Below are 27937 nucleotides of genomic sequence, written 5' to 3'. Positions count from 1 at the left end.
ACGGATTCACACAAAATTTCTTTATATTGGTCTTCATTACTACATCTATATCTTGTTACTACATCTAATGGGAACACAAAAATAACTGTAACATGACATAGCCCATTTTCAGTACATAGTATTCATAAACCCAATTTTTAAGAAGCTTAAAATTACCACAATTAAAAAATAATGATATAAAATCAATCCAGTTTAACTGGAAACAATTTCTACATGTATTCATCCTTCTAATTAAATATAATTATCTTCATTATTCTATCAAAAAATATTGTATTCCTTACTAACATACAACTTAAACATCCAATTCTGATGATTCAAAGACTGTATTATCGCGGCATACCGGGACTACTGAGCTGGGGCGGGGGAAAAATTTTCAAATCTACCTGCTGACAGGCCAGAAATATTTTGGCTAAATAAAAATGTTTATTATTGACCCCAAATATTTTTTGCCAGGGTGCTCAAAAATCTTAAGTGGAAGGGGTTTAGAGAAAAAGTTCTTGCATTTTTCTCTTTTCTTTTTACCATATTCCTATTGCAAACTGCAATACAACATACAATACCATCAGCAACAAACATTGCTAACATGGACCAAAATTATTACAATTAAATTTTGTGGCCATTACAACTATTTGTCATTTTTATCCTGGTGCATCATATTTTTCTGGTATTTAGAGCCCTTTTGTCCCTGTATTTCAAACCAGGGACCCCCTCCCCGGTATGCCTCTGTGTGTGTCAAATTCAATGAATATTTCACTTTCAGAGTGCAAAGTCCATATTGAGGGCCAATTAATCCACTTCATTATTTCAGTATCACTTGCATAGATAAACAAGAAAAGGAAAAGGAAAAGGGAGGTAAAAGGACTTTATGCAAAGGAAAACATTGTAAAAGGATTTTGGATTTATATGTTACATGTAATGTAGTCTCTACCAAGTTGTACAGCAAGGATATGGTTGGAAGAAAAGATTGGTCTCTTCTAGACCCGATCTAATTTGCTGCTTCTTTGGCCTCTAGCTTAAGCCTTAGACTCTCTGGCATCTCAGGTGGTGGTGGACGTGGCAATTTGAAGTAGACCTTGACTGAATCATAGATGAACCATTGCAGGGCAGTCAGTGTACCAATCATGATGATACGTGGGAAAAGACCCTTCCATAAACCTGGAAAAAAGAATATAATCAGAAGCTTAAAGGTGGGCAGTCAGGAATTTCATGTTCTGTTTTCAAGGAGAGGGCATGGATTTCATGAAATAAAATTCAAAGCATTAATTTTAAAGCATGAAAAACTCACTTCCCTGAAAAAAAAAATTATTTTTTTGCATCAAAAAAAAATGCGGGGGGAAATTTAAAAAATCCCGAAATACAGAAAAATCACACCCCTGGTCCAGCGATTTTGATACGAGAAGCAAACATGTGTATTGCAAAATGTCACGTGAGATAGGAGAGTACATACATTTTGTACTTTTTGTGGTGGTTAAAACTCTTTACTATATAGATATTTTTCTTGGAGATGGTGATATTTGCAAATTGCGATGTGATATTTGCATAATACGGACTTAACTGAATACTATTGAGCAAGACAGTACAGTACATATACATCAGTCATCTTAGGACATTTAAATAAAGGCACTTAATTTAATGCCCACCTGACAAGATGGGCGCTGACATTACAGCATCTAGACAGGATGTCTGGAAAAGTGACCTTTGGCACAGCGGGTGGTCTTCCTGTGTATTTCAAATGGAAATTTCAATTGCATGTCCAAATTCTAGCAAATTTGTCATTTTTTTGCAACTTTGTAGTATTATTGTAAGAGTTTCCGTCTATAACTTTTTTTTTCCGTCGATCAATTATTCAAAACTTTCAAAATTTAGTTCTTGAAAACATACTGAAAAAACAGAATCCCCAATTGTATAATTAAGTTGCCTATTAAATTTTCAGCAATTTTGATGACATTTGTCTGAAAAATTCCTATCTCTTAGCATTGTAGCAATGTAGCACATCTACTGATCACTTGGTGGTCTTGGTATGGCGGCACCCATGGCAGGGTCTTAGCTAGAAATTGAGGGTTGCCCGTCATTTGAATAAAATTGCCTGTCCTAATTTGACCTTTAAAACATTTACCAGACATCTATAGCCCATTGGGGGTTCAAAGAGTTCAAATATGTGCTGATATGGCCTTGTTCTACAAATTGGGTCTACTAAGAAGGTCAATTAGCTTCTCAAAACATACAATTTATATAGCATCTGTCAAAGGCATTAATTTTGCCCGTCCCAGGAGCAAACTGGCAGTCTAATATGACGGCCAGACGGGTGGCTAGCTAAGACCCTGGCCCATGGCTCACGTGGGCATTAAATTTAGTGCCTTTTATTTAATACCCTATGGTAACTGTACATGTAAAATCATCCTGCGACCAGGAGCATAACCTCCAAACTGTCTGGTCAGTCTAATGAAGCAAATTGCTATTTCGACTACAGGGAAATCTGTCTAACTCCGCAGAGAAACTAATAACAGAAGGGACTCATCATTACCCATTGGCACTACAGGGAAATCTGTCTAACTCCGCAGAGAAACTAATAACAGAAGGGACTCATCATTACCCATTGGCACAACAGGGAAATCTGTCTAACTCCGCAGAGAAACTAATAACAGAAGGGACTCATTACCCATTGACGCTACAGGGAAATCTGAGAAACTACTCAACAAGACAGTGGAATGATCCTGAGGCCAGGAGCATAACATTCAAACTGTCTGGTCAGTCTAGGAATCAAATGGCTATATAGACTACAGGGAAATGTCTGTCTAACTCCACAGAGAAACTGAAAACAAAAGGGGCTCATTTACTACAAATTTGCAGCTGTTTTTGGAGGCACTCTATCCCAGTCCCCTCTTGTCTATGTCTCTGCTCATGGTTCTAAGATGATAAGGATTACCGTTTGTGGTTGGATTAGAAATTTTTAAAAATAAGAGATTTGGGTTAGTATACAGATGAAGGTTGGTGGCGACATCCCAATATTCAGAAGAAATTGTTCCCAATTTTTTCTTGTCCTTGTGATAATTGCATAATATTGACTTTACAGAATACTATACACCAAGGGCTTAGACAGCCAGCCGTGTATTACACACCCAGTTTTTGCCCACATGGCCTGTACTTTGTACACAAATCTTAAATTTACACACCCAGCTTTTTGAATTTACACACCCAAACCTTCAAACCCTGCCTAAGACCCTGCTATACACGGTTCCTATCTAACATATGAAGCGCTTCACAAGATTCGCTGAGTGAGTGTAGGGCGGCGAAAGTGTCTTTTCACTGTAAATAAATCGGTAAAATCACCCTCTGGAGAATATATACAAAGAGATGCAGACGCGGACAGTTTATAATCACGACTATGTGGTGATCACAGTGATATCAACTTACCGGCCATACCCAGCTTACGAGCCACTTCTACAGCTGTGCTACCCTTATCCTGATTCAGCTTAGATACCACAGTGTCAGCCGGGTGAGACACAATAGCACAGAATACACCCGCTGTAAGAAAAATTTAACACAATATTTTAAGTTGCATACATGTATATCTACTAAGACATTTTTATGGACAGAGACTCCAATATATCTCATGTGTGCGAATAAATTAAAGGTACGCAACAAATACATGCATGAATGTAAAATGTACATGACCGCGAGTCATGTATTTTAAAATACTTTAGTAAAGTGCCAATTTTCTTTAGCAGGAGTTATTTAACAGGTGATAATGCATTCTTGACATTCTTCAGCCAGGAAGAAAGGTAAAAATACAGAATCCATTCTTTTAAAAGGAAATTATAGGGGAAATACAAGACCACTGAAAGTGCAACAATTGATCTCTCTTTTTCCTGGTAATATAAACATAAGAGTTGGAAGATGCTCAAAACCATGTATTTGGTACTTAGTTTATGTACTCTGATTCAGGAGTGGTGCATGAGTTGGTCTTTACTGTTCACTATTGCCCAAGTTATTTTTGTAATTTTGAAAACAAAGTTAACAAACGTGGTTCAAGCATGAATCAGTTACATAATCACCAAGAATTATTTCTGATTATTCTCTTAAATTTGTCTCATTATCATTTGTTCTTGTGCAAAAATTGGTGAATAAATATACAGTGGAAACTCGTTAATACGAGATCGCTTAATGCGAGAAACCGCTTACTACGAACAGTCACACATGGTCCAGATTTCCCCCTATTATTTACTGTACAAAAGAAACTGTTTAATACGAGGTAAATAATACGAAATCTGCATAATACGAGCACTTACTGTGAGTCGAAGCTTTTGTTTTCTATTGTTTTTACAACAGATAAAACGAGCTAATTTCTCAAGGTGGATTTTTGATGTAAATCATGTCAGGAGTTAACAAAATATTCGCTCGAAAAGTGACGTAAACTCAAAGCTCAAAAACTCAAAACGCACTTTTGTATGTACAAATCAGTGCAAGGAGAACCAGGCTATGGCAAAAGGATCTCCGATCGCCACAGTCTTTCCGAGATTAGATAAAAAAATAATGAAAGATTTCAAAAGAAGCAAATTAGCTAAATACTAAATTTAATATCATTAATCAGTTTTTATCAGTATTACAGCAAATAATTAATCGATTTTTATTCGTAAAATAATGAAGATCAACTTGCCGTCAAATCCCCCAAAAATCCCATACAGTACTTAGCGGGGCGGGGCTATTCTTAATGAGCTCATGTCAAAACCTTAGCAATCATCATAACAATGAGGATTCCCTTTCCTATTTTTAGCTTTTATAAAATCGTGTCATGACGAAATTTGCCATATAAGGTCAATATTGCTGACATCAATATCGACTAGCCAATCACAAACTCGAAGTCCGCCCTGGATCGCAAAGTGGGAAACCCTTCATGTTGTTTACACACTTGGTAAATGTGGGGGAAATCCCGACAGTCGACACTGCCGTATAATTGTTTATTATTTTGTTAATTGAGAAATCATCTAAATTTCATCAGAAAATGCTATGAGAAAAATGCCTCATACCGAAAATCAAAAAGGAATATTAGCTTATAATAACGATCGAGGGAATTTGGAACTGACATTGCTCGGCAGCTGTCACAAATCTAGTACCGTATGAAGTTTCGCTCGTACAGTCTCACTGTGCCGACTTCTGCATGCTTAAACACACACAATCTATGCCTTCCGACACATTTTTGGCACCTGACTTTAACTCCGCTTAATACGAGCTAAACATGCCGGCCCTGGCGATCTCGTATTAACGAGTTTCCACTGTATGTTTAAATGCATGCTTGAACCATATTTTATATTTTGTTCTCAAAATTACAAAAAATGACTTGGGCATTTATTGTAGCAGGCTGATGATATGTCATTTACACCACATTATTTGTAATAAAACACATCCAGCATTCCCTCACACTTTCTTACCTATATAGCCAGCAACGAAGGTCACAACAAGTTGTTCAGACTTGGAGCAATCTGATCTTGCTTTTGGTACCACATATTTATACAGAGCTTCTACAGTCCTCTCAAAGCAGGCAAATTTCATCATTGTGTATGGAATCTGACGCATCCATAATGGAGGAAGCCCTTTGTAGAATCTGAAACAGCCAATTCATAGTCATTTTTGATTTACACTTCAGACAAATGGTTTAATTTAGTCAAAAATGAATCACATGCTGCTGATAGTTTACTCTTTCCTAAGATAGAAGGGGGATCAAGTGTATTTTTGAGTAATCACCCCATACTTTTCTGAAAAGGTTACACCCTCTCAGAATTGGAGTCCATCAGAATAATCTTATGTGGGTACAAGGAAGACACAAAATTGGTCTCAAAGTCCATGTTGTTTTTCCAGAAATGGCTCCTATGAAGATGGACCTGGTCCCCCTTTCTTAGCATTCACAAATATCAACTGGTGATTTTGACCAACTTCAGTAGCTCATAACCTCCTTTTCTGAGCATATAAAAAGCTGTAAGCCTGTATTCTGGCTAAACCTTTTATCACATTTTCAGAATCTGGCTTCAAATTCTGTTGTGAGCACCCAAAGTAGGTAATTTATTATGTGTTTTAGTCATTTTGGAGGTCCCTGGTTCGCCACATGTGACCATGAGACTCCAATGTCAAAGATATATTATCTATAAATGGGTGCATATAAATTAGCAAAGTCTTTACCAAAGACATGGGCTGAGGTAAATTTTTCATTGTGGCCAAGAAAGATTATTCTGATAGAATTCACTATTAATAGACTTGCGACAAACCTGGTGAGAGCAATAAATTAAATTCTTATGAATATCTCTTACCCTCTGATTCCTTCCTCTGCCCACAGCTTTGGCAAACCTTCTCGTAATGTCATCGCCCATCCAGGTTGTGTTTGGATGCGCACTTTCAATGCTTCCATAGGACACAATAATATGTCAGCAAAAAATTCTGCGCTAGCACTTGCAAGAAGATATAGAGTTGTACGATAACGGTAACAATATTCCTGTGATGTTGACAACAGAACAAAAATATTGTTAACATTCATAGCAGCCACAAAAAAAAAAAAAAAAAAGAAAAGAAAGAAAGGACCAACAAAAGAGCACTGGAAAAAAGAAAATTTCTCATTATGTACACGTATATACACTGAAAACATGAGATAATCTGATGCTTTATTACAGAGAATGTAATCGTTGACTACGTATTAGTTTGGAAAAAAAAGTTTTGTAGATTAAATTTAGACCTCCGCTCTCCCCATGGTACATTTAGAATTGGATAAATGAACCATGAGAGTACCTGTGTTCTTCAGAAGGGATACAACTAAGCCTTACCACACCCTTCAGAGGGCATGTACATTCAGTGGTCCCAGTGCAAGTGTAAAAAAATTTAAATTGTTTATAAATTGCTTAAAAGTTAAGGATAAGTCATTCAAATTGCCATTTGGTATCTTTGAAATGACACATTTGGCAAAAACCAAAGAAAACAGCAGTATTGACAATATTGAAGCCCCATTCAAATACACAGATAGTACGTGTAAATGCCTTATTTTGTCTTAAATACACCGTTTTTGGCTGAAACACTAACATGATATGTTAGCACATCTATGACAATGTCAAAGATACCAAAATCTGATGATTTTTACGATCCTCCAGATAAGCAAATCGCTGAATGGGCAGCAGGACATCTTCTTGAGGTTCAAAATAAATGGGGAATATTGATACTTATCCTCCAAAATCCAGATATCAACTGAAAATAAATTTACATTTAAGTTATTATTTTCCTTCAAAAGTAGCCCCCGAAATAAAATTAAGATTTTGAGGCTTGATTCACAATCCAGGTACTGCCATGATGTGTACTGTACGTTTGTCGTCCTGGAGAAAGTGACCCGATTCTGATATCTTGGATATAAACAGCACCACTATGATCTTGATGAAATGGAGAACTATTATGTACATGTATGCAAGCAAGCCATGTGCTTAACTTACCTCTCCCATGAGATTGCCATACTGTATTTTGAAGACTTCATACAGTCCAAATTTCCCCAGACCTTGCATTGAGTAACCATAGCAGGTTGGTGCCCATCCTTTACCAAGTGCTCTGAAGCCTTCTTCTTTTAATGTTACCTTGAAACCATTGAAGATCCCTTTATACTTCCCTGGGTCAACCTGTCAATTCAAGAAAACCCACATCAATAAACTGACCTGAACTTTTAAAGTCAAAAGTGCTGTCTACAGTCAGCTTCATGTCAGTATCCATGCATGCAATACCATGTAGCAATGCTCCTCATTTTCAGTAAAATAGGGTATCATTACGGTGTGCAGCATATTGTAATCTCGGTCCCGACATTTTGGATTGGATTGGATGGTGAAACACAGTAGAAACAATGGGATAGTCAGGGGCGGATCCAGGAATTTTTGATAGAGGGGGCGCCTTTTGGTAAACGAAGAAAAAATGGTGTTAAGGGGGTTACCTCCTCGAAAACTCAACGGTTTTGGCCCATTGTTCGCTGTTCATGGTCGAATTTGTTCATTTTGTGAATTTCTTTCATTTTTGTATTTTTAAGTTAGGCCGGCGCCCTTTGCTAGTAAAAAAATAGAGGGGCGCGCGCAGGCTGCGCCCCCCTAAATCCGCCCCTGATAGTGGGGCATGCCTCCGCAGCGAGCATAATCTTCGTCAAAAATCCAGTTACTCCCACACAGAATAAAGCAATTGCTATCGGGGTAACTGGATAGCTATCCAAGATCCATCTTTCCGTCATGCCTCCAGTGGTCCCTCAGGGTCAGGGAATATGAGTCCAAAATTTACAACTCCCATGATCATTTTCCATATTCGCCATGATGTGGGAGGGGATATGCGAGTAGTGTTCAACTTCAACAAACTTTGCATGTGCATGTATTTTGATAACTATCATGAACCATACTATTTAGGCACAAAAAGAGGTTTGTGTCAGAAAACTTTTTCTCTTTAGGATGCCAAACATACCTGTATACGGCATTTGATAAGATCCAAGGGTACTAATGCTGTGTGCGTTGTCCCACAACTGAGGATGCCACCAAAACCACATAGCAACATGAATTTTGTCGACCCATGCTCACAACTCACCTCTGAAATCAAGCATTACACAGATCATTAAAATAACAACATACAGATTGCCCGGCTCTGTAAAATGAGTTGAGCTGAGCATAACAGAAGAGTTTTGAGAGCAGCTTCAGACCACAGCTAACAGAAACAGATGGGGGTGGGAGGACATGTGACACATATCCCCTTATAATATTCATCAATATTGTGATGTTCTTTCCCATTTGCGGTACACGTTTCCCACCATGATCAACACTGGATCAGTTACCCATTTGAAGTCAATACGTATCAAAGTGATTACCGCATAAAATGATTAATACCTAGCAAAAAGGTCGACAATGTAACCATATTTGGTCATTAAATAAAGAAAATAGACCAGTTTTAGTGACCTGGGATTCATCAGTATGCATGAGTTTGATAGAACTGCATATCAATGTCTCTGCTAAAATTCTTATGAATTAGCAAACAGGGGATCAGATAGAGAGAACTAGAGGGCAGCAAATCAATTTTGTAACTATGATTCAGCATGGTAAATGAGCGAAATAGGACACCAATACGGGGTTAGCTAATTGCATTGCCACACTTGCTGATCCCTTGTTCTATAATTCAAACACAAATTGATTTACAAAGAGACAAATCCATATTCAGCACACCAACAAACTCATAACGATATGGAAAATGTACAAGTTCCAACTTTTGATCAGTCCATTTCTCCTAGTCATATTTGTACAAAGCATTGCCAATGTCATGTCATTGATAATTAGGTTAGGTACAAGCTTGTTCAACTCATGTTGGGTCAACTCTGTACATTTGATAGTAGGCCTATTGTGTTCTAGTCTTTTGTGTAAAATATACTTTCAAATATTTTTGGAGAACTGCAAATTACATAAACCAGGCACACAACAATGGGACATGCGTGATGAGCAGAGACAGGAGATTTGCGCGGAAAAAAATAGCAAATTGCGCGTAGATTGCGCGGAACTGATTTTCAGTGCAAATCATATATCCCTGCCCATAGGAAAAAAAATAGCAAATTGCGCGGAAAAAAAGTTCCGCGCAAATCGCCTGTCCCTGGTGATAAGAACACATCAAACATCAGTCACACTTCAGAGGATAACTCGGGAAACTGGAAGTTTATTATAACCCAAATGATACACATGTAGAGGCTATAAATCATGCAAATGTATAAGAATTAAGATGCTAAGGATCCAAATTCTTGAATCTTCCTGACAGTGTGCCAATTAAGAAAAAAATCAGGATCCGGCGGATGACCAGGTCATGAAATCTGGTCATCCGCCAAAATATTTGGTCTGTATTGGAGTGCCCCTGGACCTAAACCTAATTAATAGGATCATTCCTGGTTGATTAAAAAAAAAGTTTCTGATTTCAAAATGGATACAAATTCAATGCATTTTGAAATCATTAATAGTAATTTTAAATTAGAGTATGGCATGAACACAAATTATAACTTCGCATTAAAAACACACACAAAAAAAATAGTATGGGCATGGATTACCACTTAATTGGCACACTGAGCACTTCCTGATACCTTTGTTTTATAATAATACATCAAAATATTATAAAAGTACGGTAAATAAAAAGCGAAATGTAATCCAGCCTTATTATTAAATTTTGCTTTACTCACAACAATGCATGACATGAGACTATCAAGGAATTAGTATCTACTAGGCGGTTACCCGTATTTCGCGGTTCTCGGCTGTCATAGTTATTGGCTTTTGCAGATCTCAAACCTGGGCTTCCTTGGCCAAAGTTACACCCACCGACCAAGTTTGAGCTCCATAAGCAATTTTAAATCTTTGTGTTTTGACCTATGACCTCTCCACCGTAGGTGACAAAAAAGGTCACAATGGAACTTTTGTTTGTTAGTCCAATTTCCACCTACCCACCAAGTATGAGCTCCATAGGCAATTTGAAATTTTTACCTTTTGACCTTTGACCTCTTAACCGTAGGTCTGAAGAAAAGATCACCGTGGAAACTTTTGTTTGTTAGTCCAAGGTCCACCCACCCACCAAGTTTGAGTTCCAGAGGGGCAATTTGAAATTTTGACCTTTCTTGACCTATGACCTCTTAACCGTAGGTCTGACGAAAAGGTCACCGTGGAAACTTTTGTTTGTTAGTCCAAGGTCCACCTTCCTACCAAGTTTGAGATCCATAGGGGCAATTGAACATTTTGACATTTCTTGACCTATGACCTCTTAAACGTGGGTCTGATTTGAAAAAAATCACCGTGGAAACTTTTGTTTGTTAGTCCAAGGTCCACCCACCCACCAAGTTTGAGCTCAATGGGAGCACTTTGAAATTGTTACCTTTCTTGACCTATGACCTCTTAACCGTAGGTATGACTGAAAAGGTCACCGTGGAAACTTTTGCTTGTTAGTCCCAGGTCCACCCACCACCAAGTTTGAGCTCCATAGGAGCAATTTGAAATTGTTACCTTTCTTGACCTATGACCTCTTAACCATAGGTATGATGAAAAGGTCACTGTGGAAACTTTTGTTTGTTAGTCCAAGGTCCACCCACCCACGATGTTTGAGCTCCATAGGGGCAATTTGAAATTTTTACCTTTCTTGACCTATGACTTCTTAACCGTAGGTATGATGAAAAGGTCACTGTAGAAACTTTTGTTTGTTAGTCAAAGGTCCACCCACGTACCAAGTTTGAGCTCCATAGGGGCAATTTGAATTTGTTACGTTTCTTGACCTATGACCTCTTAACCGTAGGTCTGACAAAAAGGTCACCATGGAAACTTTTGTTTGTTAGTCCAAGGTCCACCCACCCACCAAGTTTGAGCTCCATAGGGGCAATTTGAAATTAGACTTCAATTGAACTTGACCCCGTCCTTGACCTTTGACCTTAAAAAATATAAACTCGTTCTTCCTCATACCAAGCTGCACCCACCCACCAAGTTCGAGCCCCGTATGACCCACGGTGGCCTCACATTAGCAGTCACAGACAGACAGATCTACAGACAGAGAGACAGAGAATAGCGTATATTATATAGACTAGGCGGTTACCCATATTTGGCGGTTCTCGGCTGGGCGCGATTACCTGGCTGTACCCACCAAGTTTTATGCCCATATGACAATTTTTACTAATTTGACCTCGGATGACCTCTGGTGACCCCATAATGACCATCCAAAAATTTGGCTCTAAATGTTGACTGTACCCACCAAGTTTCATGCCCATATGACAGTTTTTCTAACCGTGGGTGACCTTGGATGACCCCAAAATGACCTTCCAAAATTTTGGCTCTAAATGTTGTCTGTACCTATCAAGTTTCATGCCCATACGACAGTTTTCACTAATTTGACCTCAGATGACCCGTAAGTGACCTTGGATGACCCCCAAATGACCGTCCAAAGTTTTGGCTCTAAATGTTGTCTATACCCACCAAGTTTCATGCCCATATGACAGTTTTTAGTAATTTGACCTCAGATGACCCCTGGGTGACCTTGGATGACCCCAAAATGACCTTCCAAAATTTTGGCTCAAAATGTTGTCTGTACCTACCAAGTTTCATGCCCATACGACAGCTTTTAGTAATTTGACCTCAGATGACCCCTGGGAGGGGGCCCTGGGGTCAGATGACTTAACAAACATAAACTTCTTCTTGCCAGGACAGAACTACACCCACCCACCGAGTTTGGGCCCTGTACGACCTATGATGGTCTCACATGACAGTTTTTAGTAATTTGACCTCAGATGACCCCTAGGCGGGAGCCCCGGGTCAGATGACTTAACGAACATAAACTTCTTCTTGCCAGGACAGAACTACACCCACCCACCGAGTTTGGGCCCCCATACGACCTACAACGGCCTCACATTAGCAGTCACAGACAGACAGAGTGAGACAGACAGACAAACAGATCTACAGAGAATAGCGTATTATTATATAGATTCTAGCTCCAGTAACACCTCATTAATTTCCCTAGGAATAGCATTTTACTTTGAAAAATCAATAAAACAGGGCTGTAGTGCTAGCTTTCATGCACCCAGTGGACATAGGTCTAATAATCCTACCGGGAAAATATATGCCTGAGGGACTGGAGTCGGAACAGATAATAGCAGGGTAGACACAATGTTTACACAAAATAATGCCTTTCCTGATAATAAAAAATAAAGAGAAAATCACTCACATTTTGAATATTAAATTTCTCAAACAACTTGCATTGCATACAATCAGCATTGTCAACATCATGCACACACTGCATTACTATACTCAAGTTAATTAACTTTTGGAATGATCAGGGCTACATAAACTCATCTTGCTTGGTTTAAGAGCTGATCTACACATACACCCACTGCAAATCTATTTAGGCATGGCTGTATTATTTCATGCTGCAAGAATGAGCACACTAGTCCCACCTTCAACATCATCAACAGTTGAAGCAGCTAATAGCTGCCTTGATGTAGGTGTTCTATGTACACTGTCAGATAGTTCCACATTTGAAGCAGCTATTAGCTTCTGTGTTCTAGGTTCAGATAAATCCTGACTTGAAGATTGATTGGTTGTTCCAGCACAATGTACTGATGTGAAGAATGGGTTACCAAAGTGGTTCCGTTTGGCCGTTTCAAAAAGTGATCCAAACATGATTGTGGCTTTTTTGTGCTTTCAAATGTTTGGTTTCTACACAAAAATAGAGACAAATTTATGTATTTATTTTTATCGAGAACCTCTAGTTGCGCTACTCCCCACCAAGTTATGTCACTGTACCCCATACAGATCTCCAGATAATTAGTTCACAGGGCATTTTGCTTGTTTTCTTCTGCCTTACCCCCTTCCTCCCCCTACTGCCATCCTGCCCTCCCGCACTTTCCCCGATCACTGAGCAGCTCAACACACTTGCCCCTATCACTGTTCAAAATTGCAGCTCGATACACCAAAGTATGGTGAAATACATAGCCTGAGAGCAACTTAATCCAAATTTCAAAAAAACGTTTGACCTCAAATGACCTAGATGGTGACCTTGAAATTATGTGACACAACTTCATAATGTAAAGACCTTCATACTTCACCTATGGCCCAAGTTTCCTTGCAATAGGATCTGAACTGTTCACCTGAGAGCATTTAATCAAAACTTAAACCAAAAACCAAATTTGTCACTACACACACACCCCACCCCCACCTACAGACATACGGAAAAGTGATTATACAGACTTCGCGCAACTGCTTTTTGTGCTCGGTTCACAAAAGTAGCCACCAAATCTTTATTATTGGTCACACGCCAGTGAATTTTCAGCTGAAGGAGGACAAGATCTTGATTAAGTTATTAACTAGATAATTTTGACCAAAGACCTCATACTTTTTAATCTAGCGGCATTTTTCGAACTGTATACTTAATTTTGATACACCCTGTATATAATTTGGTTCGCTTCAAGTTCGGTAGTGACGTCAATGCTTTTTGGTGATTGCGCCACAAACGTGCCGACAAATCGCTCTTGTGCGTGTGAGTGTACACTTTGCGTGATTAACTTAACGCGCGCGATTCATGGCTTAGGCCAACGAAATACGCACATACGTCACTACCAAACTTGAGGTAACCAAATTATAGGCTTCTGCCTAATTGGATCGATTGAGCCCATGTTTATTATGTCTCGTCCAATATTTTAAAACTCATAGCTCGACTAATAAATATTTGGCGTAAAGCATCCAATTTTATCACATTACAATGTATGTGTTCAGTTGGATCCAATATTTTCACACACTTGGAATTCATTTATTATGTGTACCCCGGTCTGCATGTCTGGTGAATTATAGAGAAGGGGGAAAGATTTTTTGACAGGCCAAAGGGGGGCAAGCATTTTTGACAGGTCAAAAGGGGGGTCAAGCGATTTTTGGCAGATCGAAGGGGGGGCAAGTGATTTTGGGCACAGATATTTGGGGCACCATTTCTATATTACGCCCTAAAAAGGTGTAGGATACCAGAAAAAAGTTACTTGCATTTATGCAGGTAACATAGAAAATCTACCTGCACAAATTGAAAGTATTAATTGAAGGATTCCCGACCATATACATTGTAGGAACTTTTGGGAGGGAGGAGAATTTTCACCAAGGCAAGCCCAAGGCTCGAACTCTCGTCGATCGTATCTCCCGGCCGACAGCGCAATGCCTTAACCACTCGGCCATCTCGCTTTTTGAATACCGGGTACCAAATTAAAAAAATATAGGGTCTGAATGGGTGAGAACATGACCTTTTTTTGAATGGAAATGGCGCCGGCACAGAAACCTCGAACATTGTCGTTGAATTTCTACTATCATGACTATTCTAATTTTAAATCATGGCTCTCAAAAATCTCTTTTTGTCTGTGACTTTGTTTTTCAAAATAAGTAACAAAATCAGTGATAAATGAAAATTGCTGTTCAAATTGAAAAATAAGGGTCTTTCCCTTTGGGCGACAGATCAAATGGAAAAATAAGGGGTCTTTGCAGACTTCGGCCAAGTACGGGACTTCGGGGGACAAGAGCAATGTTCGTAAGGCCCTTCGCACTTGATTATTAGTTTCCTGTTAAAGATTTTGAAAAAGGGACGAGGTGACTTTTAATTATTAATCATCTTTTATTTTCTTTATTTAGTTTGAACTATTACAAGCAGCTATTGACTCGTTTTGACTAGGGCAGTCATTTAATTATTTCACAACAATATTTGATTTTATAAATAAGTGAAGGTGGAGTTGTACTCTTTGTTCTTTCATCATTATTGTTGATATTATCAAAGTCAGAAAATAGCAGTAGAAGTAGTTGAAAGTTATTTCAAAGGAGAAAATTAGAAATAAAAATAAAATAATTAATTATTTTGAGATTTTCAATTTTGGACGCGGGCGGTAAACAGGAAACTAATAATCAAGTGCGAAGGGCCTAAACAAATGGGGTCTTTTAAATTTAAAGGAGTATTTTGTGATCCTAGCATCCTCTATTTATCATGTCATTTTTCATTAGATATCCACGAAAAAAACCTATTCCCAAAATTTCAGTTGATTTCCGATTGCGTTAGCGAGTTATCGCGATTATGTGTATTACACTGCTCCATACAATGCGTTGTAATTTTGTTCTGGTGCACCAGAACGAAATTCAAATTTCATGATATCTTTGCTAAAGGAATTAATCTGCAAGAAATATTTTGTACATAAACATGTAGCCAGAGAGGTTTCCAGTGATATAAAAATCTCAACTTTTTTTGAGAAAAGTGGGGGGATGAGGCTGTGGATCACGAAATGCCCTTTTAATTTACGACAGCGACGCTGAAAATTTGTGGCTAGACTTCTCAAGCAAAACCAGAGCTTGTCAAATTTAATACAAGGTGAGACAAGTGCAAATGAGACAAGTGCAACGAGGGCTCGAAATAAGGAAGGCCCACACAAGGGCCCTCGGCCCCCGGAAACAAGTGAGGGCCCGAAAAAAGACACATCCAGTGGGCCCAAATGGCCCACAAAATTTGTGGCAATTTTTCTCACTTTTTGGTGGGGTTCATAGGTTAAAACCAATGGCCCAAATTCGGGCCCACAAAAATTTGTAAGGGCCCTCAAAGTCCCAAACATTTAAGATCAAGGGCCCAAATTAGTCACGATTATCGCACTTTCAGTTTCCCATGCGTTTGAACGGGAATTGCATTGCGTATTTATTCGATGCCTGAGTAAATTTCTTCTATATTTTGAGAAAATGACGTCAAATTTTCTATTCTGTATTGTTTGGTAATAATGTCTTTTGCCAATAGTATGTTTAAAGTTGTAATTTTGTGTTTTTGATCGCAAAGATCGGATATTTTCGTTCCTGATTGAATTCTGAACCCTTCGCAAGGGTGCCGATTTCGCAGAACTTTGACGATAATTTTGCCTTTTTGGACACTAAAATTCTTTCGATCCTTAATTTTGTTTCAACCGAGTCTTAAATTAGCAAGCACAATACGGTTGGTACCACTTTTACATACATTGATGAAATTTTAAAGATTTTTTTCAAGTTTCTAACGGCGCAAATCGTTAAGTGTGTATTTCCCATTGACATCCAAAATGGCGTAAGCCAGTCCTCAATATACATAGGTACGGCGTATATAGGATAATAGGACTGGCAAGCGAGTCTAGCCCAAATATGGCCCGCAGAAATTCTGGCTTTATATATTTCGAGGCCTGAGTGCAACTCAAAAGTAACAATGACATACTGTTACCATATAAGCTTACCAGCTATAACCAATTCAACTGCAATTCAGTCCCTATACCCCGGTACCGGTACACGGATTTTTTTATAAATGTCAGCAAACATGGCAAGTGAGTTTATTCTTTTCGGTTTTAGAAAATGTTGTCGAAAAATTTTCTGACGCATGCATGAATTCCAATGAACTTGAATTTCTGATTGTTTACTTTCTTAACGTCTACGCGTTATTCATGGTTTACCTTAACAAGTGTCAAGTGAAGCTTTATGTGGAAAAGAAACTTTCTGTATCTGCTTCCAACGTGAAATATACAGACATTTATACGACGAGTCTTGGTGGTATTTCATGCATGTGAAGTTCTGCACGGTACAGAGATCGATAGCCAATCAATCGATACTCAGCTGATTGACCAACATTATTGTATATTGATTATCAATTTTAAAGTTGCCAGTTTCTTATTTTCGACAAGTTTCTCAAAACAAAACATACCATGCACTAATAGTTAGCATGGTTAGTTAGGAACTGACAGAAGCTGTAGATTAAGAAAGAGTTCAGTGTTTTTAGTTTTAGCTTTTTCAGCTTTTTCTATCTGTTTTCAGCTTTTTTACAAAGCACTCTATAGATGGAAGCACTCAAGCTCTGTACAAAGACTGTCTCCAAAAGAAAGTCCATTGGCTTAAAGGAGGATTTCGTGACCCTAGCATCCTCTTTTTATGACATTTTTCAGTAGATATCCACGAAAAAAGCTTATTTCCAAAATTTCAGTTGATTCCGATTCTGCGTTTGCGAGTTATGCATGATTATGTGTCAATGTGTTGTAATTTCGTTCTGGTGCACCAGAACGAAATTCAAATTTGGCGATATTTTTGCTAAACGAATTAATCTGCAATTGGTACATAAACATTATGTAGCCAGAGGTATCCAGTGGTGTAATGAATCTCAACTTTTTTTGGGAAAAGTGGGGGGATGAGGCTGTGGATCACGAAATGCCCCTTTAAAGGAGGATTTCGTTTAATGGTAATCAATTGTAATAGATTACTGAAAGTTAACGGAAGACCATTGCTTGGTTGTAATCTTACCTAGGATGTACTTTTTGACTTCATTAGGAACATTGCATCTATTGAAAGAATACTCGATAAGATCATGTGGAACGGAACCAAATGCATCTTCCAGGTCGAACCAAGTAAAATGAACAGTACGATTTTTACTCTTAGCATGGCGAAAAAATCCATATCTTCAATACGAAAGGTCAAAATTTTCAATTGATCGTCGGCTTTTCATCCCACACTACATACACAAGTTTACTTCGAGTACTGTTAAATATCAAACTTATCAATTTTTAATCATTTGACATAAAATGTGTATTACATTGAAAAAAAAAAAAAATGAAAATTATTTGATATCAGAAGGACATTCTTCGTATTCAGAATGCAATAATATTCGATATGTCTGATGTGCTCTAATGTCCCCAAATAAATACTGTCCATCCCTTAATCTGCAAGAAATATTTTGTACATAAACATAGGCCTATATCCAGTAGAGGTTTCCAGTGATATAAAAAATCTCAACTTTTTTTGAGAAAAGTGGGGAAGGGGATGATGTTGTGGATCACGAAATGCCCTTTTAATAGGGATATTTTCAACAGTCTTTTGCTCTGAGACGAATATTCGTCTCAGTTTTGCTATTTCGTTTTTCTTTAGGGAAAATGTTTTATCATTAAAATCGGGTATGAAAAACTGTAACACTATATGCCATAGTCAAATTTTGATGAAAAATATATTATTATTATTTAATCATGATGAACGCATTCCGTTGAACTAAAAATTATACTGATGTTTAGTAAAATGGTCATAAAGAGTTTATATAATTAGATGCCTATAGTGACAATAAAAGTTATTGAATGCAAAATATCTTGCATAATTATAATGGCTCACTTCAATATTAAACAATTCTGATTTTGGAATCTACCAGTTACTGATCGCGAAAGCCCCCGGGCGAAAGCCCCAGTAAAAAAATCCGACTATGTACTTTGACTTCTAAGCAGAACTTTACTCCGGGACTTTGGTCTCTAAAACACACTGTCAATCATACGTGTTTATCAATACAATTAACCGCAAGTATACTAAACTCCTCAACAAAAGTTTGGAAAGTTTTTCCAAACATTTGTGACATATTCATATCGTGTTGCATATCAATGGATAGCTACAATACTCAGCTTTACAGTGACACCCCATTTGAAACAATAACATTTTTCACGGCTGAGTAGGGCCTACACGCCTTGTGAATGTAGTGGGGTCTCAAACAGAATTTGCCAAATTGACCATGATTCTATGCCGCAAGCTGCAATCCCATATCTTCACAATCTGGGACCTAACGCAATGCTCCAAGATGCCACCGCTTATGGCAAGCTAAGCGGCTCAGAACGTGGGACTAGCTACGCGCAGCTTCTTTCTCGTTACGTGCAGCTTATTAACCAATCAGATTCGCGGTTTTAAACACGTGGAGCTGATGTAAACATCCTCTCTCACAAATATTACGTTGTTAATTTTTGTAAATGAAAATATCTGTAGTATATCAGCCAAAAATGGTATAGGTGCTATTAAAGTAATATCTGAACAGAATGATGATTGTTCTATATTTAGGGGCTATCATTTTCTTCGGAAGGGGATCCCAAATATAGGGGGTCATACTTTTTTTTTTTTTTAAATAAGGGGGGAGGGGTCATAAATTGATAATGACAAAATGTAGGGAGTCACAAGATGACCACAGATAGTGTGTTTATTGTATTCAAAAAGACTGATTTCAATACAATTTTAGCCTGTCTAGGGGGTAAGGTGTATCGGTGGTGGGAGTCGGGGGTCATAACATTTTGATGCCGAAATAGTGAGGGCCGCAATTTATTGACGGCGACTTTTTGTAAATTTAGGACCCCCCCGTTCCGAAAAAAATGATGACCCATTTTACTCTCTCCATATTTACACAGTGGCATGTGATATCGCTTTCCCTGCAATATCTTTACACAGCGCTTTACATCAATAGTAGTTGTTGTTTGACCTTCATATCCCCTGCACCGCTAATACAGCCTGAGTATAAAGTTACTTGCTATTAAACACGGTGTAAACTTGGAAACACTAAATAAATATGCTTTGTGTCATTTTAGCCAGGCATTAGCAACATGTTCTCTTGACACGTGCTGTGATTTGGCCTCCTTTACCCGTTCGTTATCTATGCCCGGTATCTATGCTAATTCCGTAAATTAATTACAAGATAATAATTGTGAAAGAGGATACCTATAACTATACTACGCGCAGCTAACGACCCAACCACGTGATTAAATTTGACTATTTTGATTGGTCAAACAGCTGCTCGTAACGAGAAAGAAGCTACGCGTAGCTGTTCCACGCTTTTGGCCCCCTTGGCTTGCCATAACCGCTCGCCCCACAGAGCCACGGTAGTCAACGACTACCTTCAGAACATGGGAGTAGAGCCAAAATTGCCTGTCATTCAGGCCGGGCCATCAGGCTGAACACTGAACACTTGTGGGATCAGCTTGATCGTGCTGTGCGTGCCAGAGAAGCCATATGCAACCACATTGATAGCTCTAGTATAGAGCCTCTCTGCCATTGCCCAATAGCACAAGTAATTTATATGAGGTCTGACTACTACCACTGACCACCCCGCATACCACAAGCAATCCGAGTTCTGACTGGACATCATCGACAGTTTCCTTTGGTACGCCCATTTCCTTTTAAAAGGAATTTTTATTCCACCCGCTATATCGCACAGTGTCATCGCCCCCCCCCGACAAACAAGTGGTATATCTATGATCGCCCCGATATCTTCATGGCAGAAATCGCTATGGTAGGCTTGAATCCACCGCCACGCATGGCCATTTTGTATCGACCTGTATGAGTTTTGAGTCGCATAATGGGCCCGATGACTAAGGCTACTGACAATAGCCCCGATTAGCTCGGTGTTCAGTCGAGCATAGGCCTACGCCATAGGTCATATGCTTTTAGACTATCTCCACGATTGGCCTATACACTGCTATATTCGGCACATATAAATCACAAACTTTGTCAGTTTTTGACTCAAGACGCAAGCTACTGTCTCAAGACGCACGCTAACGACTATCTGTTCAAAATATATATTCAAGTGCAAGGAACCACATCTGGTTTCTTTATACGAAATCATTTACGGGAGATATTCATCATTTTCTACCCCGGTAGGCCTATCCAAATATTTTCTTCTCATATCAATCTCGTGCATAAATTCACGTGTATCGATCCCGGGTATTTATTTTAGTATCTCTGCTGACAAAGTAATTATTAAGCTGAATTTATACTCAATCGCTTTTGCAGAAAAGCGATTTTCACGCATGCTCAATGTTTACTTACATTTCCAGAGCGTCAAGCCGATCAATCGATTCAAATCGCGGAGGCAAAAACGACGTCGCTTTTGCAAGTTGAAGAAATCTCAACTTCCCAGCGATATCGCTTGACACGTGAATGCGTCAACCAATCATATACAACCAACTGGATCTATTATTTGGCTAATTAATTTACCTTTCTCGATTTTTAACTTTTGATGATGAATTAATTCAAAGCAATAATTATTGACAGCAACTGATGTTTTAAAAATGTATTTTGTAGCATTTAGAATATTTTATTTGTCGTCTGCAATCGCTATCGCCGTGATAAGTATTTATAAATGCAAAAGCGACGGGCGATGCATCGCAAAATCCGGCGATTGCAAATCGCTTTTTCAAAAGCGATTAATCGCATCGCTCGGCGATCGAGTATAAATTCAGCTTTAGCCAGGCCATGTCGATGTGTATCGGAGGTTAGTGGCAGGGTTGTTTGAGCACAGAATAATGGTCAATTTGGCAAATTCTGTTTGAGACCCCACTTCATTCACAAGGCGTGTACTCAGCCGTGAAAAAAAATTGTTTCAAATGGGGTGTCATTGTATTACTAATCATTAAAAATTGATATTTTTGATACTTAAAGTGTATGTAGGTGGGATGAAAAGCCGACGATCAATTGAAAATTTTGACCTTTCGTATTGAAGATATGGATTTTTTTCCCAAAACACCAAAAAAAAATTAGGTCTTTTTGGGAAAAAAATCCATATCTTCAATATGAAAGGTCAAAATTTTCAATTGACCGTCGGCTTTTCCTCCCTGCTACATATACTTTAAGAATATATCATTAGATTTATATAATTTACTTCGAGGACTGTTATATATCAAAAATTTGAAAAATATCAATTTTTTATAATTTGTCATAAAATTTTGTATTATATTGTGATTTTCAAAAAATGTAAATTATTTGATATCAGAAAGACATGCTTCGTATTCAGAATGCAATTCGATAGGTCTGAGGTGCTCTCATGTCCCACAAAGAATACTGTCGAAACGCAATAAACGCTCATTTTAGATCCCTTAAAAACGCCAATTTAAGTTCAATAGGCCGATTATCTTAAGATTCAGATTCAACTTTATTTAGCCACGGTGGGCCCACTTCAACCCTAGGTTGTTCGGGAGCACGGTGGCCGAGCGGAACGGGCTAGGACTAGGACTCATAATCAGAAGGTTGCGGGTTCGAGCCCCGGCGACGCCATCGTGTTGTGCCCTTGAGTAAGGCACTTTATCTCGATTACTCCTCTCCACCCAGGTGTGAAATGGGGAGCTGTTATGAATACTGTCCATTGAGCGCCGCCCAAAGGTATGAGCATGCCTTGGGCATTGTATGGCAGCTGACATATTCTAATGACGGCGGAATAAATGTAAAGCGCTTTGGTACATGTTCACATGTGAAAGGCGCTGTATAAATACCAACATTTATTTTTTTTTTTTTTGTTCTTCCTTGGGGCCGTGGATACAAATTACAGTACTGACAAATATTTAACAAAACATGTTTACAAGAGATATGTTATACAAAATATCAAAAGAATTGTTAAGAGATACAAAAGATCATATAAGCTTATATTAGGTTACCTTGTAAAACTGTTTACAAGCAATACTTCATAAAAATATCAAATGAATTGTTAAGAGATACAAAACATCATAAAACTTATAACATACAAGGGGAAAATGAAAGAATTTATAAACTTACATGTATAAACAAAAACTGAAAAGAATTAAAATGAAGCATCTTTCAGCATATTTTTGAAAGTAAATAAATTAGGTGAATCTGTGACCCTATCATCAAGACTATTCCATAAGATTGCACCTCTATATGATAAGCTACGTTTTTTGAAATCAGTTTTAGGCTGTGGGATGAAAACATTATTTTTACTTTGCCGAAAATTGTATTTATTATTAGAAAATGAGGAAACAGTTGAAAGCTAAGGAGGTGCTAAGTTATTCAAAATTTTATAAATCCAAATTGAGGTATTATACTGATGTCTGTGAGAAAGTGGCTTCCAATTGAGCTGATCTAGGACAATGGCACTGGAGGTATCCCATGGAGCTCCACAAATAATGCGAGCAGCTCTGTTTTGGATAATTTGTAATCTCTTTGCTATAGACATACCACAATTTCCCCAAACAACATTACAATATTCAAGGTGAGGAAGTACAATTGCATTATAAACCATATTCAAAATATCTGTAGAAATAAAATTAGATTTACATTTCTTCAACATAAACATACCTTTGAGAGATTTCTTACGAACTTGATCAATTTGCCGATTCCATGTCAATGTGTCATCAATGATGACACCTAAATGTTTACATTCATTAACTTGTTTAACCATTTATAGTTACAGAAACATCGTGAATATCATCTTTAACAGATTGCAAACGCTGCCTAGATCCTATGAGCATGAATTCAGATTTATCAGTGTTAAGACTAAGTTTGTTGCTTTTCAGCCAATTACTTATTATGTTAAGATCCTCATTTATACAATTCATGATTTCCTTAGTTGAGTTAGAGGCATAATATATTACAGTATCATCAGCATACATATTAACCTTACAGTGTGTGACATAATTTGGCAAATCATTAATATAAATAAGAAAAGCAAGTGGGCCATCGATTGACCCTTGTGGCATTCCACATGTTATTTCACACGTATCAGATAGAGTACCATTAACAGTAGTACATTGGGAACGTCCAGTAAGATAGCTTTTAAACCACTGAATACAATGTTTACCAATTCCATATAATTTAAGTTTATCTAAGAAAATTTCATGGTTTACTGTATCAAAAGCCTTCTTTAGATCAAGTGAACAAAGGCCAATTAGATTTCCTTATCTATTTCATTATACCAATCTTCAGTGATGTTAATTAAGGCAGAACTGGTGGAATGAGATGGACGGAAACCTGATTGATTAATGTTGATTAATTTGTTATCATTTAAGTAATTATATAACTGATCAAAACAGCCCTTTCAGCAATTTTAGAAATAACAACAAGAATTGAAATTGGCCTATAGTTGCTAGGGTCACTACTAGGATCCCCAGCCTTAAAAACAGGAATTATTTAAGCTCTTTTCCAACAACTTGGGAATTTACATGTTGTGAACGAGTGATTAATTAGATGAGTGATTATTGGTGTAATGACAGGAGCAGCTAATTTAAGTAGTTTAGATGGTATGTTGTCCAAGCCAGTAGCTTTGTCATCAGATAGTTTTGTTAATTGATTGAATACATAAGGCCAAGTAAAAAATAAAACATGTTTCACGTCCGGGTTTTCGAAAAAAAGGAGGAAGAGGGGCTTTTTATTTTCTATTTTTATCGCAAAATTGGTGTAAATACCCATACTTAGAGCTGTTTTAGCGTACAATCCGTACATACAATAATGCCTGGAAAAAGGAGGAGGCCCTTTTTTATTTGTTGTTCTGAGAGTTACACCCCTCTAATGATCACAAAACCTTCCTAAAATGTTTCTTGTATCTTAACAAGGCTATAGAAAGCATCCCAACTTCCTAGACATATTTTGTGAAAAGTTATAACTGAATTTCAAAAAAATAAAAATTTATTTGAGAAAACCTCAAAAAAGGAAGCGGGAGGGGACGTGAAACATGTTTATTTTTTTATTTGGCCTAATCATAATTCACATGAACTAAGTTAAATGTAGGTTTGTTAATATTACTAGTTTTCTTATAATCACAAAAATCATTTTCATCAATATTATCAGCAAGTGTTGAACCTATTTCTGAAAAGAATTTATTTAATTCATCAGCTTTGTCTTTAGATTCAGTTACAGGACCATTTTTAGTATTAATGGAGGGAATTTTAGTATCTTTATTTTTAGATGGAACAACATGTCTAAGGTGTTCCCATGTCTTTTTAATGTTATTTTTATGTTTATTGAAACCTTGATTTAAGAATTCTTTCTTTTTACTCTTTATAATCTTATTAGTATTATTTCTAGCTTTCCTGTAATTTTCCCAACAAGAGTGATCATTACCTGATTTAATAGCTATAACCTTCAGCCTGTCTCGCTCGCGCATCATATCAAGAACCTCATTAGTCATCCATGGTGAAGTTTTCTTGCGAATTCTACTCTTTTTAAACGGTACATGTTTGTCAATAACATCCAAGAATATTTCCTCAAAAAGTTCAGCAGATACTTCAACATCACCAGTATTAATTACAGGATTCCAATCAGTTAGAGCTAAATCTTGCAAGAAGTCTTGCTCATTAAAATTCTTATAAGAACGAGATATTTTATAATTATGATCATGCTTATTACTACTGTCTATGTTTACTTTACTACCAACACTATTTTTAATTTTACCAAGAATTGCATATGTAACTGAATGATCACTTATACCAGCATGTATAACACCTGACTTACAAACTTTGGAGGCATTAGAACAGTAAATTACATCAAGAAGTGTTTCACTAGTTTCAGTTATCCTGGTAGGTTCTGTTATAATTTGTTTGAGATTAAAACTTTCACTGATATAATTAAGTCTTTTAGTATAACAGTGGGGTGTGGTTGTCAAAAGATCACAATTAAGGTCACCCATTAGGATATAATCCTTTCCTTCAGATTCAATAACTTGAAGAAGTTGCTGAAGATGATCAAATAAATCAATACATGAACCAGGCACTCTATACCATAATACAACAATAGTGGGTTTCCTTTTCAAAGGCATTAATTCAATAGTTAACAGTTCAAGTTTCTCAGAACTTAAATCATCTCTTACAACATGCTTACAATGCTTATTTACATAAAGCACTTTCTATCCTTCCTATAAACATAAAAGTTATCAACATTAATATAATTATCAGTAACATTATCAGACAGGAATGTTTCATTAAGTCCAAAAACATCAAAAGAGTTAGAATTTAAAATATGCTTCAACTCATCAAAGTGTTCAATCAAGCTACAAATATTGAGTTGTCCAATAATTAGACCAGTACTTAAATCACGAAGAACCTTGTATGCATCTTGGATATTTATGGTTGAAACAGGATTATGGGATACATTTTGAGAACTATTTGTTGTATTTTCAGCACTTATCTGTTTACCAAAGTATCAAAGTCATGTGAGTCAACAGAAATAACAGTATCTACATGTACATCAATACTACCAGTATATTGGTTGGATACACTATCAATATCATGGTTGTTTAGATTATCATTTGTATTGCTATCACTGTAATTATCAATATCATTATTTATTAAGTTATTAACATTAAGATTGTTTATATCATCATCATTCACATTATTTCTAACATCACTATTTACATTATAATTTAGTTTGTCATTGTTCACACTTTTCTTTACAACTAATAGTACATCACCATATTGTATATCATCATTATTCATACCTTTGTTTACATCATCACCATTTTTTATAGAGTTGTTTACATAGTCATTGTTTATACCTATGTTTACAGCATCACCATTTTTTATAGAGTTGCTTACATTATCATTTACATTATCATTGTTTCCGGCATTGTTTGTACCTTTGAGCTGGGGTATGAACGTTTGGACAGTATTTATTTTGGGACATTCGAGCACATCATACATATCGAATTGCATTCTGAATACGAAGAATGTCATTCTGATATCAAATAATTTTGATTTTTGAAATTCGCAATTTAATACACATTTTATGGCAAATCATTAAAATTGATATTTTTGATATTTAACAGTACTTGAAGTAAACTTTATAAATCTGATGATTTATACTTAAAGTATATGTAGGTGCGATGAAAAGCCGACGATCAATTGAAAATTTTGACCTTACGTATTGAAGATATGGATTTTTCCCCCAAAACACTAAAAAAAATAAGGTCTTTTTAGGAAAAAAATCCATATCTTCAATATGAAAGTTCAACATTTTCAATTGACCGTCGGCTTTTCCTCCCTGCTACATACACTTTAAGAATATATCATTAGATTTATATAATTTACTTCGAGGACTGTTGTTATACTCTCTAAATTCCTAAGATTTAAAAATAAGTCTAAGAGACTTATTAGCAGGACAAAACTTTGAAAAGACTTAAAATTCAAATCTTTATTAGAGTAAAATTTAAATCCATTAGATTTGAATTTTAAGTCTTTTCAAAGTTTTGTCCTTCTAATAAGTCCCTGGAATTTAGAGAGTATATCAAAAATTTGAAAAATATCAAATTTTTATAATTTGTCATAAAATTTGTATTATATCGTGATTTTCAAAAAATGAAAATTATTTGACATCAGAAAGACATGCTTCGTATTCAGAATGCAATTCGATAGGTCTGAGGTGCTCTCATGTCCCACAAAAAATACTGTCGAAACGCAATAAACGCTCATTTTAGATACCTTAAAAAAAAGATAAATATTAGGCCTATCATGACTTCGAAGTTCGAACAGAGACTTCTACAGCTCGGATCAGTGATTTTCCCTTTCCTTTCTCTTTCCCCTTTGTCCCATCAAGATTTCCCCCCAACGCCTTGGCGGGTTAAACTTTTGGCGAGTTTCCCGTACCTTGGCTCCACCCCTATACGCCACTGGTACCAGGTACCCCCTGGGGTTCCAGCGCTTAGGCTTAAAATCACTAAATTTGACAAATTTTCTTAGCATTTGAGAACACGACTGAACAACTAGATTTTCTTTAAACGTAGTATTTATATGGTTAAAACCAATGAATCAAGCTAATTGTACAAAATAAATTATATTTCATTTGAAATTAAAATTTCGTAAGTTGATAAGCAAAAAAGAATCAATTAGAATGGTAGATTAATTATATAAAATTAAACAAAAGCTGAA

At 37.0% G+C, this 27937-nt stretch overlaps 1 protein-coding gene across 2 annotated transcripts; it reads right to left on the bottom strand.

The window, feature by feature from the left end:
* Positions 1 to 6: 6 nt before the first annotated feature.
* On the bottom strand, positions 7 to 17097 carry LOC140149295 (solute carrier family 25 member 3-like). Of its 2 annotated transcripts, XM_072171558.1 has the most exons (8): positions 16964 to 17097; positions 12944 to 13205; positions 8461 to 8582; positions 7464 to 7643; positions 6303 to 6484; positions 5430 to 5602; positions 3415 to 3525; positions 8 to 1155 (listed from the first exon to the last, which is right to left on the bottom strand). In XM_072171558.1, exons 2-8 carry the CDS (start codon positions 13167 to 13169, stop codon positions 986 to 988), a joined length of 1164 nt encoding a protein of 387 aa, XP_072027659.1. In that variant the 5' UTR covers positions 13170 to 13205; positions 16964 to 17097; the 3' UTR covers positions 8 to 985. The 2 variants fall into 2 exon arrangements, with proteins under 2 accessions (XP_072027660.1, XP_072027659.1); XM_072171559.1 differs by lacking the exon at positions 12944 to 13205 and having other exon boundaries at positions 7 to 1155.
* Between the last annotated feature and the right edge of the window lie 10840 nt (positions 17098 to 27937).

Source organism: Amphiura filiformis, chromosome 3 (genome assembly GCF_039555335.1).
Source record: "Amphiura filiformis chromosome 3, Afil_fr2py, whole genome shotgun sequence".
Lineage (NCBI taxonomy): Eukaryota > Metazoa > Echinodermata > Ophiuroidea > Amphilepidida > Amphiuridae > Amphiura > Amphiura filiformis.
The sequence above is the reverse complement of the archived record's forward strand: the minus strand, read 5'-3'. Positions and strand labels throughout refer to the sequence as shown.

What these genes read in the sequence shown, in the direction of transcription:
- LOC140149295 (XM_072171558.1), bottom strand. Translation starts at nt 13,169, where the DNA reads ATGTTTGGATCACTTTTTGAAACGGCCAAACGGAACCACTTTGGTAAC. An exon ending in AACTGTTGATGATGTTGAAG is followed by an intron (nt 8,583 to 12,943) that starts GTGGGACTAGTG and finishes GCTTGATTTCAG; the next exon opens with AGGTGAGTTGTGAGCATGGG. An exon ending in TCGTAAGCTGGGTATGGCCG is followed by an intron (nt 1,156 to 3,414) that starts GTAAGTTGATAT and finishes TCTTTTTTCCAG; the next exon opens with GTTTATGGAAGGGTCTTTTC.